This window comes from Aricia agestis, chromosome 2 (genome assembly GCF_905147365.1).
Source record: "Aricia agestis chromosome 2, ilAriAges1.1, whole genome shotgun sequence".
NCBI lineage: Eukaryota > Metazoa > Arthropoda > Insecta > Lepidoptera > Lycaenidae > Aricia > Aricia agestis.
In genome coordinates, this window is record NC_056407.1 from 6,952,385 (window position 1) to 6,972,151 (window position 19,767).

General features: G+C 38.4%; 2 protein-coding genes across 2 annotated transcripts; one reads left to right on the plus strand and one right to left on the minus strand.

Annotated features, from left to right (window-relative positions):
* Positions 1-418: 418 nt before the first annotated feature.
* On the minus strand, positions 419-4,192 carry LOC121738504 (transmembrane protein 147). Its single transcript, XM_042130603.1, has 4 exons — positions 4,037-4,192; positions 3,821-3,959; positions 2,178-2,300; positions 419-862 (listed from the first exon to the last, which is right to left on the minus strand). The coding sequence occupies exons 1-4, from the start codon at positions 4,111-4,113 to the stop codon at positions 515-517; spliced, it is 687 nt and encodes a 228-aa protein (XP_041986537.1). The 5' UTR covers positions 4,114-4,192; the 3' UTR covers positions 419-514.
* A 2,783-nt stretch (positions 4,193-6,975) lies between these two features.
* On the plus strand, positions 6,976-19,599 carry LOC121738497. Its single transcript, XM_042130590.1, has 9 exons — positions 6,976-7,647; positions 8,444-8,637; positions 10,030-10,108; positions 10,410-10,584; positions 12,680-12,869; positions 13,101-13,233; positions 17,462-17,627; positions 17,923-18,058; positions 19,139-19,599. Exons 1-9 carry the CDS (start codon positions 7,351-7,353, stop codon positions 19,398-19,400), a joined length of 1,632 nt encoding a protein of 543 aa, XP_041986524.1. The 5' UTR covers positions 6,976-7,350; the 3' UTR covers positions 19,401-19,599.
* Positions 19,600-19,767: the final 168 nt, after the last annotated feature.

Below are 19,767 nucleotides of genomic sequence, written 5' to 3' on the forward strand. Positions count from 1 at the left end.
GGCAATTACAGCTAGTATATTTTATAATTCAATCATTTGTTTGGTTTGATTACTATGCGGGGGGGCTACGTCCCCCGAGCCCCCTTATTTGGGTGGCTAATCCTTTGTTAATGCCATGCACTAGTTTGGTTTCGAGCAATGCTAGTTTATAAGTTACATCCAGTTTGCGTTATAGAAGAATTAGTTAGTAATCTTACATCTTCCAGCCTAATGAAGTATTCCATGTCTTACCATCTAGTATCTAATATGTATACCATATTATGTAAGTTCATGCCAAATTTCGTGAAAATCAGCTCAGTAGTTTTGTAGCCTACTTGATACAAACTTGTCTGATTAAGCTAAAAACAAAAAGTTTTAAAACAACATTAATACTGAATAAAATACATAAAAAAACAATTATTGTTAAGTATTCTACACGGTATATTCACGACTTTTAAAAATAAATATGTATAATAATTACTACTAAACTGCAAAAATTTGTAATTCAATATGAATTTGTAATACAAAATGAAAATCACATCCCAATTTGTTGTGCTAATACAGCGTACATGGCCAATGCAGTAAGCCCAATAGCACTGGAGTGCACAGCGCGTAAGCCCAGCTGCGACCAGGGGCTTAATGACAAAATACTTGCAGCAGCCTCCTCCATTAATCCCTTGTAGGGTGTAATGGCTAGCAATGTTACCACCAATGGAACATGTCTTTGGGGTAGGTCACTGCGAGTCCATAGCCACACCAAAGCTGCCGTTGCTATGTGCTGAAGCAGGGCTACATTTGATTCCGCACATGAGCGTACAAAGCGCCAATCAAATTCAGAACCTCGTGCACCTATCCACAGTGGAAAGCTTCTTGTTACTATGACCTGCAATAAAATTGAAATTATGAAAACCATTGGCATTATAACAATTATTTAAATATTTATTTTTAAGTTGAGTTAGATGATAACAATTAAAAAATCGGCCAAATGCGAGTTGGACTCGCGCACGAATGATTCCGTACTATTATAGAGCAAAATTAGGCCATAAATTGTGTTCTTTTGTATGGGAGCCCCCCTTAATATTTTATTTTAATATTATTATTCAATATGAAAGTACACATAGGTTTTTTTGAAAAATTCAAGTACCTACCTGTTGCCATTATTAATATAGAGCAAAAAAAATCACGTTTGCTGTATGGGAGCCCCGCTTAAATATTAATTTTATTTTGTTTTTAGTGTTTGTTGTTATAGCGGCAGCAGATATACATAATCTGTGAAAATTTCAAATCTCTAGCTATAACCGTTCTTGAGTTACAGACTGGGGACAAACAGACGGACAGACGGACGGACGGACGGACGGACGGACGGACGGACGGACGGACGGACGGACGGACGGACGGACGGACGGACGGACGGACGGACGGACGGACGGACGGACGGACGGACGGACGGACGGACGGACGGACGGACGGACGGACGGACGGACGGACGGACGGACGGACGGACGGACGGACGGACGGACGGACGGACGGACGGACGGACGGACGGACGGACGGACGGACGGACGGACGGACGGACGGACGGACGGACGGACGGACGGACGGACGGACGGACGGACGGACGGACGGACGGACGGACGGACGGACGGACGGACGGACGGACGGACGGACGGACGGACGGACGGACGGACGGACGGACGGACGGACGGACGGACGGACGGACGGACGGACGGACGGACGGACGGACGGACGGACGGACGGACGGACGGACGGACGGACGGACGGACGGACGGACGGACGGACGGACGGACGGACGGACGGACGGACGGACGGACGGACGGACGGACGGACAGACAGACAGACAGACAGACAGACAGACAGACAGACAGACAGACAGACAGACAGACAGACAGACAGACAGACAGACAGACAGACAGACAGACAGACAGACAGACAGACAGACAGACAGACAGACAGACAGACAGACAGACAGACAGACAGACAGACAGACAGACAGACAGACAGACAGACAGACAGACAGACAGACAGACAGACAGACAGACAGACAGACAGACAGACAGACAGACAGACAGACAGACAGACAGACAGACAGACAGACAGACAGACAGACAGACAGACAACGAAGTCTTAGTAATAATATATAATGTACAAGATAATGATATAATTTTTAAAATATTTACCTCCGCACTTGCCCAACCAATAGCTGCTGTGAGAATTTTCGCATGGCCTTTTCCAGGAATAGAGTTCAAGGCAAAATAAAGTCCAATTAGATCTGCCAGATCAACTGTAGCTTTTAATATTTCCTGAAATTCAATACACATTTTTAATAAGCTACATTCTCACATTGATTTATTAGTTCCATTTAGAGAACAATTTGATATTTTGTATGTCTTTCTTGAATGATTAACACATGATATTTGGAAGCAATATTGCCACTTATATTGAGCTTTAGTTACATTTATGCTACAAATAATAAAAACTAGGGAAAAGTAACTGCATCAAAAAACCTGCTCCACAATACTCGTCAGAAAAGTGTACCTTAGGTACACATTTCAAATACATTTGCAATATTTAGGTGACCTTGAGCGGTACTAGGCTGACGTTACATGACAGATCAAAACGAACCAAATTTAAAACAGTAATAGTAAGGGAGTTACGATTCCTTAGTTTTTATTATTCGTAGCATTTATGTCAATGAATTAAAAATATAATAGATTATGTTATGTTTAGGGTTGCCAGGCGTCCAGATAAAGCCGAACACAGTCAGGCTTTTTGATTGCTTGTCCGGCCAAAATTAAGAGGAGTCCGGCTTTTGTAGAGCTTTGAATCAATAACTGTTTAGAATCCGCTTGTTGTATTGGGGCCAAATAAATAGACCACATTAACTTCAACTGGATAATAATATATTAAAATATGTTTACATCAAAGAATATGAACAATAATTTCTTAAAGAAAAGTGACACTCAGCGAAACGTCATTATTATTTATTTTTAATATTTAGAACCAGTCCTAAAAGGTTCTAAACAATAACTTCATATGAAAATCCTACTAATTTTAGACGGTTTTACACTAAGATTTCAGATTCTAAGTACTTGATAGCAGGACTTTTTTGTAAAAATGTCCGGCCAAGCTGGCTGCTTTGTCTGGCTTTTCGGTTTAGCGACCTGGCAACCCTAGTTATGTTAGTGATTGTATAATAATAATTATATATTTGTTTATAAAAAAATATTAAGTAGACCGAAAGCAAGTTACGAATTATAAATAAAATTATAAAATTATGGTAAATATTCCGTATTGCGCCACCAGCGATTTTGAGGCCGTTTTTTTTAACAGTCGCGTTATAATCTGCAAACATCAGAACTAGTATTGTTATGATGGCGCATGACTATTTTTCGAAAATTTAAGTATGATAAAATGAGAAAAGTCGGCAAACATTGTTTGTCAATTGACAGAAAAATGATCAAAAACATCAGTCTTTCTTAACTACTTAGCCACAGATACCAAAGCGGGGGCGGGGGGGCCCAGCCTTCCCCTAAAGGGCGGCTCGGGGGGCGCAGCCCCCAGCCAAAACAAAAACAAACACAACCCAGAAAGTCTAAAAGTAGGTTAGGTTGGAACGTAGACCACAACACCCAGAAATTGCCTCCGTCGACTCTCTTTTGCCAGAAATAGTCATGCGCCATCATAACAATACTAGTTCTGATGTTTACAGATTATAACGCGACTGTAAAAAAAAAAACGGCCTTAAAATCGCTGGTGGCGCGATACGTAATATTTACCAAAATTATTTTATTATTTTGGTAAATATTACGCTTATACTCACTAAGAAGACGTCATATTCCCCTCCATCTCCACTGCCAGAATCAGGAAAAAATGTAGCTAGCAGTAGCATTTTACATAGTTGTGTAAATATGTATAGAATGCCAGCGTAGACACATTTTGAGAAGGAAGCATATTCGGCTCTGTAAAATGAAGTACATTTAAATGTAAATAGGATTAATCAAATTAAATTAAATAACCTTCTTAGTGTTTCACTCACATCCCAGCAAACTTATATGCCATATGATAGGGTGCGTATAATAATGCTAGGCAGTTCCCAAAATGGTATAATGTCATTGCGTTAGTAAATGTTGGACCTTTTTATTTATGAATAGAATAAAATAGAATAGGAAATAATATTAACAATGCCAAAAATATAAACTCAAAAAAATGTTCTTCTTCTTCTTTTAAAAATGGCCGCCTCGGTGAGTTGCCAATGTCAGAGTGGCTTAATCCGATTTTTCTTAGCGACAAGTGTTATCTGACAATTGAGATTTGTCATTTGAGTATTGACATTTGACAGTGACTCCAGTGCTGCCAAGTGCTTAGTGCCAACTGCTATATTTAAATATACGGTACTTAATCTGTGGCTAGTCTACCGCTGCTGTTAAAGAGGCCCATTCACGGCAGGACTCCACGGCAGTCCTGCCGAGAATGGGCCTCACTGATTGGTTCACACAATGATGAAAAACTCAAAGCAGATATGTTACTACCGCGCGCGTTGTGAAGATTCAAATACGGCCCAATTGGGCCGTCTGCATCGAGCGCAGTCACGAACGTGCTGCGTCTTGTCTTACTTAAATAAATTGAAAATGACGTCGTGCATGTAATGAAAATGTACCAATTATGACTCGAAAGTAAACAAAACACAGGGAATTTCATACCACATGTCTTGATTGCAATAAATACCTCGATTATTTAAATTTTCAATTATTTTTTCGAACAATCTGGAAAAAATCAAATTTTCGTCATAGCTCAGGCGAAGAAAGAGACACGATACGATTCGACGTTTAAAAATAGAACTGTCTCTTTTATGTAAATGGTTTTTCGTATCTTTTGTTTCACTTATCTGTCATACGTGGGAGAGCCATGCTTCGGCACGAATGGGCCGGCTCGACCGGAGAAATACCACGTTCTCACAGAAAACCGGCGTTAAACAGCGCTAGCGCTGTGTTTCGCCGAGTGAGTGAGTTTACCGGAGGCCCAATCCCCTACCCTATTCCCTTCCCTACCCTCCCCTATTCGCTCCCCATCCCTACCCTCCCCTATTACCCTATTCCCTCTTAAAAGGCCGGCAACGCGCCTGCAGCTTTTCTGATGCTGCGAGTGTCCATGGGCGACGGAAGTTGCTTTCCATCAGGTGACCCGTTTGCTCGTTTGCCCCCTTATTTCATAAAAAAAAAATTGTCAATGTTTGCAATTTTGAATTTGAAAATTGTTCGTAAGAGATTTAAGCCGGAAAATAGTATGGACGTAACATATCTGTATAAGTAGAATATCATTGGGTTCACACCAGGGCTTCATAACGTTATCAAATACCCGAAAAAATATCGTTACGTACCGGTATTTTCATAATGATAGCCAGATAACGGTATTTTTTTTATCGATATCTAGTAACATAACCAAAAAATATCGTTATAAAAATACCGGTAAATATAACGATATTTTCTGGTATCAGGTATGCGGTATGCGTCGTGCACCAAATCTCACTCGCAGCACAACTTCCGACTTCCAAGCACCAGTTTTTATATACGTGGGAGAGCCATGCTTCGGCACGAATGGGCTGGCTCGACCGGAGAAATACCACGTTCTCACAGAAAACCAGCGTGAAACAGCGCTTGCGTTGTGTTTCGCCAAGTGAGTGAGTTTACCGGAGGCCTAATTCCCTCCCTTTTTCCCTTCCCTTCTCTTCCCTACCCTCCCCTATTACCCTATTCCCTCTTAAAAGGCCGGCATTTTTTTTTTTTTTTTTCGAAAGGGTCTAAGCTACTCGTCTGGTTAAGACCATGGTAGTTTAATCGTGGCTGTAACTAGTCTGTTGCTAGTTGGTTTGACTATTGGACCGATTATGTTCAACTTGCAAGTGGTGGGCGGAGCTTGCAGTCTGTCGCCGCAAAGGACCGTGAGACAGAGTGGCTCGGCGTCCTGCGTGGCGTGTAGGATAGTGAATGGTGTTGCAGGCCAAAATCTTTTTCTTTTCGCTTCGTTATAGAATCGCCGATGAAAATGTATGGAATTGACATAAGTGTTCGTTAATATGACGTTGACGTTCGACTCGTCTTACGTCTAATGTCAATTCCATACATTTTGATCGGCGATTCTATAACGAAACGAAAACGTAATTCTATGAACGAAACGAACACGACTACAGTTTTGTCAACAGAATACAAATAATTACTCACGGAAGTTTTGTCTCTAGTCTCTCTCTACAGCCTCCTCAGAACAGGAAAAAAAATCTGTGACAGGCTCCATGGAAATGACAGACTCCGTGAGTAATATTTTGTATTCTGTGGTCTCTACTAGAACTTAAAGGGCCCATTCACGGCAGGACTGCCGTGCAGTCCACCGGCTTAGCAGGATAGTGAATGGTGTTGCAGGCCTGCAAGGCAGCCTGCAACACCGAGCAGGACGCGACCTGAGTCCTGCACAAAGTGTACAAGCTCCGCCCACCACTTGCAGTCCGCCGCAAAGGACCGTGAATGTGGTTGCAGGATGTTTGCAGGCCTGCATTTTGACATTTTGTTTTCTTAATATGGCACTTCGGCTAGTATGGCACTTGAGCTGAATATATTATGGCGGGAAAACAATATTTTATAATACAATAATTTTCAACATCGTTTTTCTATATTGTCAGGTCTAAAAGTCTAGTCAAAGTCTAAGTAAAAGTCAATACAGGCAGGAAGTCAAGTCGGTCGATTCAGTAAAGTGGTAGACGCTTTACTGAAACTTTCGATAGAGTTTTGGAGGGAACACAAAATAGCACGTTTCTGGTATTCGTACTTGGAAGCCCTGATATTGAATTTTGCAAGTATCACATCCCTAGATGGACGGCAAAGCAGGATAATGTGTGGGCTACGTCATTTCGCAGTGCTGCACGGCGGACTGCAAAGTATACTTGCAAATTGTAATCTGTGGTTTTGTCATTTCACATTTGTGTTGTGTGCCGTGTGGTTTATCTTGTTTATTTGTATTTTGTAATTCTTGAATTATTCGTCGAGTAATTAATTGTATTCTGTGATTTCGTCACATTAAAATTGTTTCTCTAGCTACGTGCTGTAACAAAAGTCAAGTAAAGACAAAGCAAAGTGATTGTCTCACCCCAGCCATCACATTTTGGTGGACTAAAATAAACTGTTTTTCAAATGTCGTAAATCCATTTACATGTGTTCGTTTCGTGACGTTCAAACCGGTATACTACGTACTGACGGAATATCTTATAATCTCAACAGTTTTTGTGTTGATAACCTATGGCTTTGTAGAATGAATTCGTATTAGCATCGTCAGAAGGTCGCATAAATAGCAGTATCAATAATTATGACTATACTAGTGCTGCTTTATCTTCTAGTGATACCCGTTTTTGGCTACAAATACAATGCAAGATGTAGCAATGAAGCAAATAATTTAACATTTGTGCCAGCAGAAGATGGAATAGATGGTCGTTATAAGGTGGAATGGTGCACAAACTTGGAACACTATAACCACTCCTGGGTCATTAACCTAAACTACATAGAAGGTATTCCACCAGAAAAATGTAAACAATTTCTGACTAAAATACCACATGCTGAGAGACACTCTTATACAGAATATAAAGTTACTAAGAAGTGTATGAATGTGAGTATGCTATTTTAATGCGAATAACAACAATTTTTATAAAATTTTCTTGGGTACATTTAAACATCTGAATTCCGTATAATTATTAATTATATCCCATCAAAAACATTTCACGTAAAATGTTGCCAAGACGACCACATAAGGTTTGCCCTGTGAAAAAGATATTAGATCTCATATTGAGCCAAAGCTTCTGAATCTACACCGCCTAACTCTATCGACCCTAACTTCAACAAATTCTACATATTATCAATAAATGTATGGCTTCGCCGTTTCGCTACTGTCATGGAGGTGATGCAAATATTTAGTTTCTGATCTGAAGTAAGCAACGAAACAGCCAAGCCTTTTTTACTTTACTTACATTATTTACTGATCATAATAATATGTAGAATTTGTTGAAGTTAGGGTTGGTAGAGTTAGACCCTGTAGATTCAGAAACTTGGCTCAATATGAGATCTGATATCTTTTTCACAGGGTAAACCTTATGTCATATGTCTCTTCGTCGTCGTCTTGGCAACATTTTACACGAAAAGTTTTTGGTGGGATTTCAGTTCTTTTTGTAAGTACTTATTAATAGGTTTTTCAGTTACTGTCTACATTACCTTGTAAACCTTCATGTTCTAATTCATAAAATTGGTGAAAGTCTCATATAATCTTCCACCCCTATTTTAGGAGAAGGGGGGCGGAAGTTATAAATTTATGAATTTTCTTGAAATAAGCCGTAAACACTCTTAAACACTTGATACTTAATTTTACTGCAATATACTGACTAACCTTTATTTTAACCTTTGATTTTCAGACAATATGCTTGACAACTTACGAGGATTTAATATTCAATGGGACATGCTTCCAAATACAGACAAAATTAAAAAGTATGACACCCGGTCATGACCAAATTAACTCTCCTAAAGATACAATGTTTTTTACAGAAAATAAGTTTCCCAAAGAAATGTTTACAAATAGTACGACCGTCATGTCACATGTGCCATTGGAGTAAGTTACTATTGTGCCCCATTACTAATAAAAATATTTTGAAAACAGCACATAAGGGAGACAGACAGCCAATTGATTTGTTTTATATGCTGCATAATATGCATTTGCTTTTGCAGCTGTTAGTCTTAAACTAATTTACAGATATCTTCAAAATATTATACTATAAATTACAATGTGATATGTATTGTTTAGACTATAGTGCATACTTTAAAATGTCATTGTGAAAAAAAATCTGGAACATACAGCTATCATGGATATTTATTTATTTATAAATTCTTTATTTGCATTAAAAACAATATAAAATAACAAAAACAACATTAGGCAAATAGGCGGCCTTACCGCTTTCAGTGGTTTCTTCCAGACAACCAAAATATGATAGCAGAATAATGTTTAAGACTTACGGCCTGTTTCACCACTTCATGATAAGGCTATCCACCAATTAACTTGACAGATCAAGTATGGAGAATCTGTCAAAAAAGTTGTGAATAGCCTATTAGGGGGATATTAGATTATCATATTATATATTGGATCCGAGATCATTGAGTCAATAATATTGGATAATGTAATATAGACATATGATTCATTTCTTCCTTGATCATAGATTTTTGACATTTGCTGAGAGATTGGATCCAATAAGGTCATAGAAATAGGTGTTGCCAGTTATTTAATATAAAAAAGAGTTTTTAATTTCTTGTTCGTTAATATGTTTCAAATAATGTAATGTAATTATTTTCTTATTATATACTTGGATAATCTTGCTGAAATAACAAAAAACAAGGCATATTAAAAATGACGATGTCTTTTGACACATCCAATTCTCTGAGATCTAGTAACCCTGACGTCAGTACCTGTCAGCGTTAACGCTCTCCATTAGCTATTGAAACCACATATGACGTAAAATAGGATCAATGAAATATGATAATGTAATAAGCAGATATGATCAAATAATCATATATATTGGATCCTATATATGATCATAGAAATGATCCAATATAAATGATAATGTAATACCCCCCTTAGCCACACTTTATCAGAAGGTGGTGAAACAGGCCCTTATAGTGCTAAACTAATGGATAATCAATTATCACGATTTGTTATTTAACTAAGGTCCAGACTCCAGATATTAGTACTTCGATTTAAGTTTTATTAATTTTTATTGCCAAAAAAGGTAGTCCTCTGTCAGTTATGTGCTAGAGTTGTAACAATAGACTGACATTCTCTTTAAAGCGTAATATGCTGTTGTAAGTGAATGGTGCTAATAAGTAATTGTCTGTTATGGTTGAATAATAGTCAAATCAATAATCTTGAGATTGCCATGCTATTCCTTTTGACGTGTTCCGCCATTTAGGAGCTTCTGGTGGTCTTGACTACATATGTAAAAATTTGTTTTAGGGGCATGGACCAGCTTCTTTTGTTAACTGGACAGGTTCCAGTAACGGACTATGAATTAGAACTGTGTCCCCATGAAGAGGTATTGTTACAATTACCACTGTTACTTATGTTAAAATTAATATAAAAAATAATAATATTAAGCCTATAAATGGGGTGCCCCATGTGGCTTTTGACTCGTAAACTAGGAGTCGGATTCATGCTTTGTTAATTTTTTTAAAGTTTGATTAGGTTTTAAGTTTCATGTAGCATTTTATAAGCCGAAGAGTATATCATGCTGTTACATCTATATACATATATTATATTATTATATAATACAATGCACTTATGAACAAATAAACCTTGATTTTAGGCATAATTTTGATGAACAATTTACTTTTCAGCATAGCCGCTCATGTATACATGTCACTAACTGTACCGTAGATGAGCTAACCAGCTACAAAATAATTTGCTCTCTCAAGAATCTGGGGGGCTGCTACAAAGTGTTCTTTACGAACATATCACCATGGGCTGATGCTGAAATATTCGAAAAACAATCGAGATACAATTATAATGTCTGTAAGTTTTATTTTATAAAAATTTCCCATACAGTAATGAATAAATTACGTAACAACGATCATAAAATACATGGCAGAACAACGAGGAATTTTATTGTTTACACCTACATAGGTTATTTGTGTTATATTTAAAATATTTTCCTGTGCATATTATTAACCAATTCAGTGCGGATGACACGGGAGCCGTGTCATACGCATTTTTAACGTGTGGCGTATGACACGGGAGCCGTGTCATTTGAAAAACGATTGTATCTCCCTCAAATTACACTTTAAAAGGTTCTACTCTGAACAAAATCATCTTAATTTTTCACGTAGAACAAGCCTATAGGCTTCGCCTCTGAATATTCTGTGATTTGAAAAAAAGTAGGGGCCGTCAACCTTTTTTAAAAGGTGCATTCATTGCGGATTATACGGCAGCCGCGTCTTATGGGTTTTTAACGTGTGGCGTATGACACGTGAGCCGTGTCATTTAAAAAGCGATTGTATCTCCCTCAAATTCCACTTTAGAAGGTTCTACTCCGAACAAAACTGTCTAAATTTTCTACGCAAAACAAGCTTATAGGCTTCCTCTCTGAATATTCTGTGAATTGAAAAAAAGTAGGTGCTGTCTCCTTTTTAGCCCACAGTACACTATCCAAAATTTCTGATCACAAAAATTCGGATGCCCGCCGGCTAACTAGCCGCCAGCTAACCTAATCGCCAGGTCTATGATAGAATAATGTAACTGCAACTTATAGGACTGGTACTGACTTCAAAATTATGAAGATTGAGAACAGAAATACTGAGTACAGGATAAGAATTATTATTTAATACTTTTTAGTTCAGTTTAGAAAATTACTATTGTTTTTACCTTGGAAGTCGGTTTTAATTTTTTTGTTTAAAAATAATAATTTTACTCTTTTTAGTTATTCTTAACAGTTTTCTACACAGTTTTGGCGTTTTTTATTAACATAATTGTCACCAACACACCTTGGTAGCCATAACATCAAATTCGAATAATAGTATTAAGCTTTAAAATAACAAAATAATATTAAAATCATTAGACAAACTACAGAATAATGATCAAAAACATCAGTCTCGATCTATAAGACTATGAAAAGTACTAATAACAGGGTCATAATTTGATGATGTAGTGTTGATGATGATGATTAATGTAATCATCATAGTAGCTTATGACTTTGGTATTTTAAACAACAGCGAAACTCCCAAACACGTATCTATAAGGAATCAGGAGATCTGTTCAGCACCTTCGGGACCGTGGTATACCATGGTGCAAAATTTTACTTTTTGTTAGCATAATATGATCAAAACACATCCCATAAAACCAAAATAACCATATGTTCCCATTTGATTTTCAAGAAGTCCCCTGGATTCCTCATGGTTCCCATCATCAGATCATCACTTTTGTGAACATGGTACCAACTCGGAACCGGATCAGTCGGAACAAATACCCCATACAACAAAAGAAAAGTTTTGAAAAACGGTTCACAAACGGCGGAGTAATCGTTGAACACACCTCTTTTTTGGAAGTCGGTTAAAAAAACTTAACAACGAACTTCTTTAAATTTATCTACGAACGTATTATTTGCTTTGGAAACCCAGATCTATTTAATATAGGTAGGTACTCATTTTTCTAACTTTGAAACCTACAAAACAACAACATCTGAATAAAAAAATCGCTTACCTGCCATTTTCAGGTTTACACTTAGTAAAACTACTCGAAATCAACTCAAAACAACGTAGCCTTTCGTCAACAACAATGGTTTGGGCTCAACTAAATAAATTAAGTTAATACAAGCGTAAAAACCAAAAACAACCATAAAGCTTTTTGAACGCGGCGGATGACACGGTAGCCGTGTCATCCACTTCTATGGCATATGACACGGCTCACGTGTCAAGAGAAAATTGTATGCCGCCACGACTGAAAGTCTTCAAAAAGGTGCGCCGCATTGAATCGGTTAACAGATGTAATCGCAAAGTCCGACTTAACCACTTAAGGTTCACATTTTTATATGGCTATAAGAATAAGATCAAAATGTTGCGTCTGTCGATGCTGCATGGATCGCAAAGATACCTAAATTATTTGGTAATTTCAGGTCTTTCGGGTGCCATGTCGGGGCCTTTAAGCGAAGTCGATTCGGGGAGCGATGCCACCACGGCCCTTTTGTGGGGGGGAGCTGCGATAGTACTGGGCTTGAGTGCGCTCGCGTTAGCGGCACTGTTCACCGTGCGCACGACGCGCGGCAAGCAGTTGCAACGGCAGGTCTTGGAACACTGGCTGAAGAGGTAACCGGCTTTGACTTGCGCGCCAGCTCTATAATGTTAGGAATTGAAGAGCGGTACGGTTCAGAGCCAAGTTTGATTATTTTTAACTCCCCTTTTGAGTGAGGAGGCCGGTTATTTCATATGTTACAATTTCTAGGGTCTGTGGGGACAATTATATTCATACTTTTACATTGCGGTGTGTGGTACTTATTAATGAAACAATTTTAACTTTTGAAAACTTTATATTTCCAGGTCAGAGACGGTAACTCCTCGGAAGGCGGTGCCAGTCGGTACGCGCGTGCTGCTGATATACGCGCGCGACTGCCCGCCATTCACGCGCGCGGTGCAAATACTCGCCACGGCTCTGCGTCGCACGGGCTGTCAGGTATATTTTTTCATAAAATGCGGCTAAAACTTCTCTTTTTACATGGGAAAATGCTTTCCACATCCCCAGCGGATTGGGAACATCGGCGTGGGTCTATCTAATCATATCTCATCGTGTGCCACTCATTGTGTGCCACTCATCTTGTATCACTCATCGTGTGCCATTCATCGTGTGCCACTCATCGTGTGCCACTCATCGTGTGCCACTCATCATGTGCCACTCATCATGTGCCACTCATCGGGTAAGGCTAAGTTGCGGAAACAATACAATTCACCGCAGCTGTGCCACCGGTCACCCACATCGCGCAACTACAGGTGAAAGTTGAAACCTGGGTGAAAATACGAGTTCAAAATATTATATAATTTGTGACATCTATACTAATATAATATTATAATTGGGAAGAGTTTGTTTGTTTGAACGCGCTAATCCCAGGAACTACTGGTCCGATTTGAAAAATTATTTTACTGTTGGATAGCCCATTTATCGAGGAAGGCTATAGGCTATATTTTATCACACTAAGTATAATAGGAGCGAAGAAACAGAGGAAAATGTGGAAAAAAACGGGGGGATATTATTTAAAAGGGCTTATTTGAACACGCTAATCTCAGGTCCGATTTGAAAAATTCTTTCAGTGTTAGATAGCCCATTAATCGAAAAAGGTTATAAGGTATATTTTATCACGCTAAGACTAATACGAGTGAAGAAAAAGAGGATAATGTGGAAAAAACGGGGGAAATTATATGAGAGGGCTTATTTGAACCCGCTAATCTTAGGAACTACTTATCCGATTTGAAAAATTCTTTCAATGTTAGATAGCCCATTCATCGGGGTAGGCTATAAGCTATATTTTATCACGCCAAGACTAATAGAAACTAAGATATAGAGAAAAATGTTGAAAAAACGTGGGAAATAATTTCTTATTATCTTATGAACTAGGTACTGGAACAATTTTTATGTTATTTTGCAAACATGAAGAATAGACCACGTGAAGGGACATAGGCTATTTTTTGCTGCAAAATGTACGGTTGCGTGAAATTCCTTAATTACGCAAGCGAAGCCGCGCGGAACATCTATATATAATAAAATCGTAGGAAAGTCAATTCTGTATATTTATTATTTTTGTACAATAAAATATAATAAGTACTTGGTATGCGATCTACTAGGTATGCTAACGCGGACGAAGTCGCGGGCAACAGCTAGTATTGGTATAAAAATACAAATTTTTGACGTTTGCATGATGTTTCAGCGAACATAACACCATTTTATGGTGCTCTACACATGTATAGTACAGCATTTAACAGTAGTGGAATAATCTTTCCATCCATTACTTATCGCTTTCCTAACACGCGCTTTCAGTATAATAAGTAACAAGTTCTAACAAATTGTTTATCGAATTGAATAAGTTAAAGGTTATCGAATAATAATAATTAGTTTGCTAATTGCTATAATACAAGCAATATTCTTGGAAACGCATTGTAGGATCTCTTATATGAATAAAGAGGTCTTAAATGTAATTATTGTTGTACTAGCTGTTGCTCGCGACTTCGTCCGCGTGGACTTCAGTTTATAGCGCGCGGTGTCAACAAAATTAGTGTCAAAAGCTTTTTAAAACCCTGGTACTCCTTAAATCACAGCCGTGTAGTGTGCACATAATATATATATATTTTTAAATTAAACTTTTTTATACCAAATTTTAAAGCTTATTTAGCTTTACACAACTTAGCTGCATTACACAACTTTAGCTTTACCCATAAACTATTTAGTATTTATTATTGGTATGCTGTTGTTTCTGATATCTGTTGGTAGGTGAGTTATTTGATTACGTGTATAATCGAAAGAATCGAAAAACTTAGTCCAACATGGACCACACCACCTGTTATAGAAATACATATGAGCAAGCGATAGCGCGATCTAGGCGGCTCTTGGCGCCATCTGTTATGAGTTTTGGAACTAACTTAATTTGAACAAATTTACACATTACACACACCCCCTTACAACCCCTTTTTCCAGTAAAAAAGTAGCCTATGTCCTTTCTCAGGCTTTAGACTATCTGTGTACAAAATTTCATTACAATCGGTTCAGTAGTTTTGGCGCTGTTGTTTCTGATATCTAAGTTGGTAGGTGAGTTATTAATTAATAACGTGTGTAACAATCGAAAGAATCGAAAAATTTACCTCAACATGGTAACACCTCTTATAGAAATACATATGAGCAAGCGATAGCGCGATCTAGGTGACTCTTGGCGCCATCTGTAATGCGTTTTTGGAACTAACTTAATTTGAACAAATTTACGCATTTTCACCCCCTTACAACCCCTTTTTCCAGTTAAAAAGTAGCCTATGTCCTTTCTCAGGCTTTAGACTATCTGTGTACAAAATTTCATTACAATCAGTTCAGTAGTTTTGGCGTGAAAGCGAGACAGACAGACAGACAGACAGAGATACTTTCGCATTTATAATATTAGTATAGATGAATTTAGTGATAGTTAAAAAACCAGTATTCAACCAATCGACTTCTTTTTTGTTTTTTGGTTGGATATATTATGTTATATTGTGTACTAGATGACGCCCGCAACTCTGTTGCGCCAAAATTCGTTTATCACGCGGGAACCGTACATTTTTCCGGGATAAAAAGTATCCTATGTCCACAGCTGACACTATATTGTTATACTTACTGATAAGTGATGTAGTTTAGCAAATTAAATTATAATAATGTTTTTATTTGCAACTGCAAAATACATCATATTTAGTTTATACTACACTATCTTTGTTATTAGCTGTACTTCCCCGTGATAAATAATAAATAGAAATAAAATATCTTTTTATTCAAAATGGGTATCATACACATACACTTTGTGAAAGTCGAACGAAGAAACTACGTTGCCTACCACCGGTGAAGGATGAATAACTTTAGTCAATAGATTATTGGATAAGTTTATTTGTTTATTAGTTTCTTACTAGATTACAGTGATATTATGTTGCGCGTGGTGAACTCTCTAAGCTGTACCAGACAAACCTTGCAGGTTTATGGTACACTCTCAATTAGACATAAGTTATAATTTGTATTACTTAAATAAATAAAATAAATTTCCCGAAACTCAAAGTATCTTCATGCAAAATTTCAGCAAAATCGGTTCAGCGGTTTGGGCGTGAAGAGGTAACAGACAGACAGACAGACACACTTTCGCATTTATATATTAAAATATTATAATATAGTATGGATAGTGATCATGATAATATTATGAAGTTGATATGTTTCAGTAAGCCAACTTCCTTTTGTATTTGTATTTATTATTTGGTATTGCTTCTGTTTTCGATGTTTGATGTGTCTAATTGGTAAACAATGTATTGTAAATCTGCTTCAAGGTCAATTTACTCACCACTACTATTTGTGACAAATGACTACGGCACAAACAAAAGATGACTGTAATTATTATTAAATTCTGTAACATCAAAACAAACTTGGAATATAGGGACATGATTGTCACCGTATATCATGTCTGAACCCGTTTTGTTTGTTTCCTTGTAACAAACAGATGTGATTTTCTCAACAATCAATTATTTTAATAACTTATTACAATTGCTTATTACGACTAAACGTCGTTCGCCATTCTTACGACTAAAGGCCAAATGGGATAAGGATAACTGGGATTCCAAAGATGTCTATGCGATTGAAATTGAAATTCTAATTTACCTACAGTCTTTAAAACCACGGAGTCGAGGGCTTTAATTTACTAGCAAAAGTGATATTAAAAGATTTCACTGTCCCTTTATTAGACAACGTAGAGAGGCAGCATAAGTCTAATCAAATGATACTATTAAATACCAAAAAGGTTTTAAATGAACGTGGGCAGGGGGGCTGCCGGTAAAGGAGAACTGTCAAAAATGGGGTTTTTGTATCATGGCGGCGTTAGTTCCTTTTTTTGTCGGTCTATAATCTATATGCTCAAAGACATCCATAAAAAAATATACAACACTCAAAAACACAACCTCCTTTCTGGTACAATTTGGTAACATTATACAAGTATTAACAATTAAAAAAAAAAAAACAAAAAAGACGCTTTTTTTTTAATTCAAAGATTTTAACGAATTATTGCATTTTCATTGGCTTGTTTTAATACATAATATGCAAATGAAGAATTAGACTGCTGGAAATAGGTAAAAATGGTACTCATAGATTCCGTTACATTTTTACAGTCCAAGCTAATAAAAGCATGTAAAAATTCCAGGTGATCGACATATTCAGCACGGAAGCGGCGGTGCAAAGTGCGCGCGCGCCGAACGAGTGGCTGCGGCGGCTGGCGACGGACCCGGCGACGCGTCTGCTGCTGCTGCAGTCGCCCGCCGGCCTCACCTTCTACTGCCCGCAGCTGACGCAGCAGTCTTCACCCACTCGTGAGTATATTATAAAAGGAACAAGATGGCAGCACCAGCAACATGACTAGTAAATTATAGTATAAAAGATTACCGGCCACGCGACTACTGCTTCTGCAGTCGCCCGCCGGATTCACTTTCAATTCCCGCAGCTGGCGCAGCCATCATCGCCCACTCGTTAGTATATAGTACTGTTGGCAGAATCTAGTACCAAAAAGCGGCCATTTTATTGCGACGTGGTCAGAATGTAGACATACTGTCGCATTTATAATATTAGTAAAGTATTGATTTTTAACAGTACCTCAACAATTTTCAGTGTCAGCGCCGCTGCTGGGCCGCGCCGCGGTGCGCCGCACGCCGCATGCCGCGGACAGCATGGCGATGATGGCGCTGCGGCTGCTCGGCGAGGTGGCCGTGCACCCGCTCGCCTACCGCAAGTGCTACGTCGCTACGTAAGTTTTAATTTGTGTTGTAGGAAAACGATACTTAGGTACTAATAGTTGGGGAGGGGAAGAGAGGATTTCGGGACAAGCTCGAGCGTGTCATATTAAGCTTGTATAGGCTTCCGACATGTGTATAGTTATCATGGTATAGAAATCAGATTTCTCACGTGGTGGGTTAAAATCTTTTTGTAGTGAATATTGAAATGTCATCGGATCTGTCAGATTAAGATAGGGGATGTTTAGTATACCCCAAAGAAGCTTCCACTTATAGCAATGACGATTCAAAGGTTAGGTAAGCCTGTAGGGATATTTTAAAATATAAAAAGAAAGCTTCATATTTTCCTAACTAAGCTTCGCAGATATTTTATTTTTTACTAAACTAAATGATTTAGTCCTTGTTATCTAAAATATAGTTTATAATTTACCTAAGTAAGCAATTTTCTGAATATATTTTCTTTTTCAAAAATGTAAACTGGCTGCAGTTTCTGAGCCCACCGCTAAAATAAAAATCGCTCTTATTATTTTTTATCTATTATCCTACTTTTTAATCTAAAAAAAATATCCACAGCCGAACATATAACCTCCTCTTTTTTGGAAGTCGGTTAAAAATATGCAAAAAATATGTCCACCCGTGCGAAGCCGGGGCGGGCCGCTAGTACACTGAATATATGTATAAATAATGTAGTACTTACGACTAAATAGATTCAGAAAGAAATTAAAGTTTACAGTAGGGTATTTCTAATCGTTTAACGGTTCATGACTCAATCTTAGTTGAGTAAGGGTAATTTACACACACGCCGTGGCGGCGGCGGTGTCGCTCCATTACTCATCCTTGTGTTTCTATTTGCCCTTACACACGGCGCCGCCGCCGCGGCGGCGATTCTTAACCGCGGCAGCGCCGCGACGGCGAAAAACGCTACCGCTGCGGCGCTGTGTGTAAACACGCTAAGGGCAAAAGTCAGTAATGGGTTTACAGTTAAAATAATGTGTAGGGTATTTCTTATTACTAAACCACTAATGATTCGACCTATCTTAGATGGCGTTAAATTTTAGTAAAATCTAAGATGTCCCCTAATTTTTCGCTCGCAGTATCAAAGGGTTGAACTGTGAGATGGTGCCGGGCGTCACTCCGCTGCGCCGATACGAGCTGCCCGCGTACGCCGACGTGCTTCTTAGAGACCTCACGCCGGGCGCCGACAACGACGTCTCCACCGACGACGGCCTCAATCCCACTAGGGGCTCCGACACCGCCGACCTGCTACAGGAGCTCACGGAAGCTCTCAACGAGATGTGCGAATACGTCCGCGACAATCCGAACTACCTTACCGATGAGCTGTTGTATATCTCTTGATGGAAAAGTTTGAAATACGGTCTATTCGCGTTAGGCATACGGTGAAGTGTCAATAATGTTGTATTGATCACAGACACGTAAACTGTATTCACTGAATTGAGTATACAAGGTTACCTCGTAAGTCGACCTAGATCCTATAAGGGGCTATAGTTAAGATAATTTCTGACTGATTTGACTATGAAACACCCTATCCTAAATCCAATGGTTTTCGAGATAATCTAATTTTAAGTATTTTTCATAAACAGTCCATTTTTTGCCTTTTGTTGTATCTCCTTTTTTAATCTGAGGCTCTGGTATGTTTGTTTATACGTTTTATTTTAGAAGATGAATTGCTCTATCCATAACAATAAAAAAATACAATTTCAGA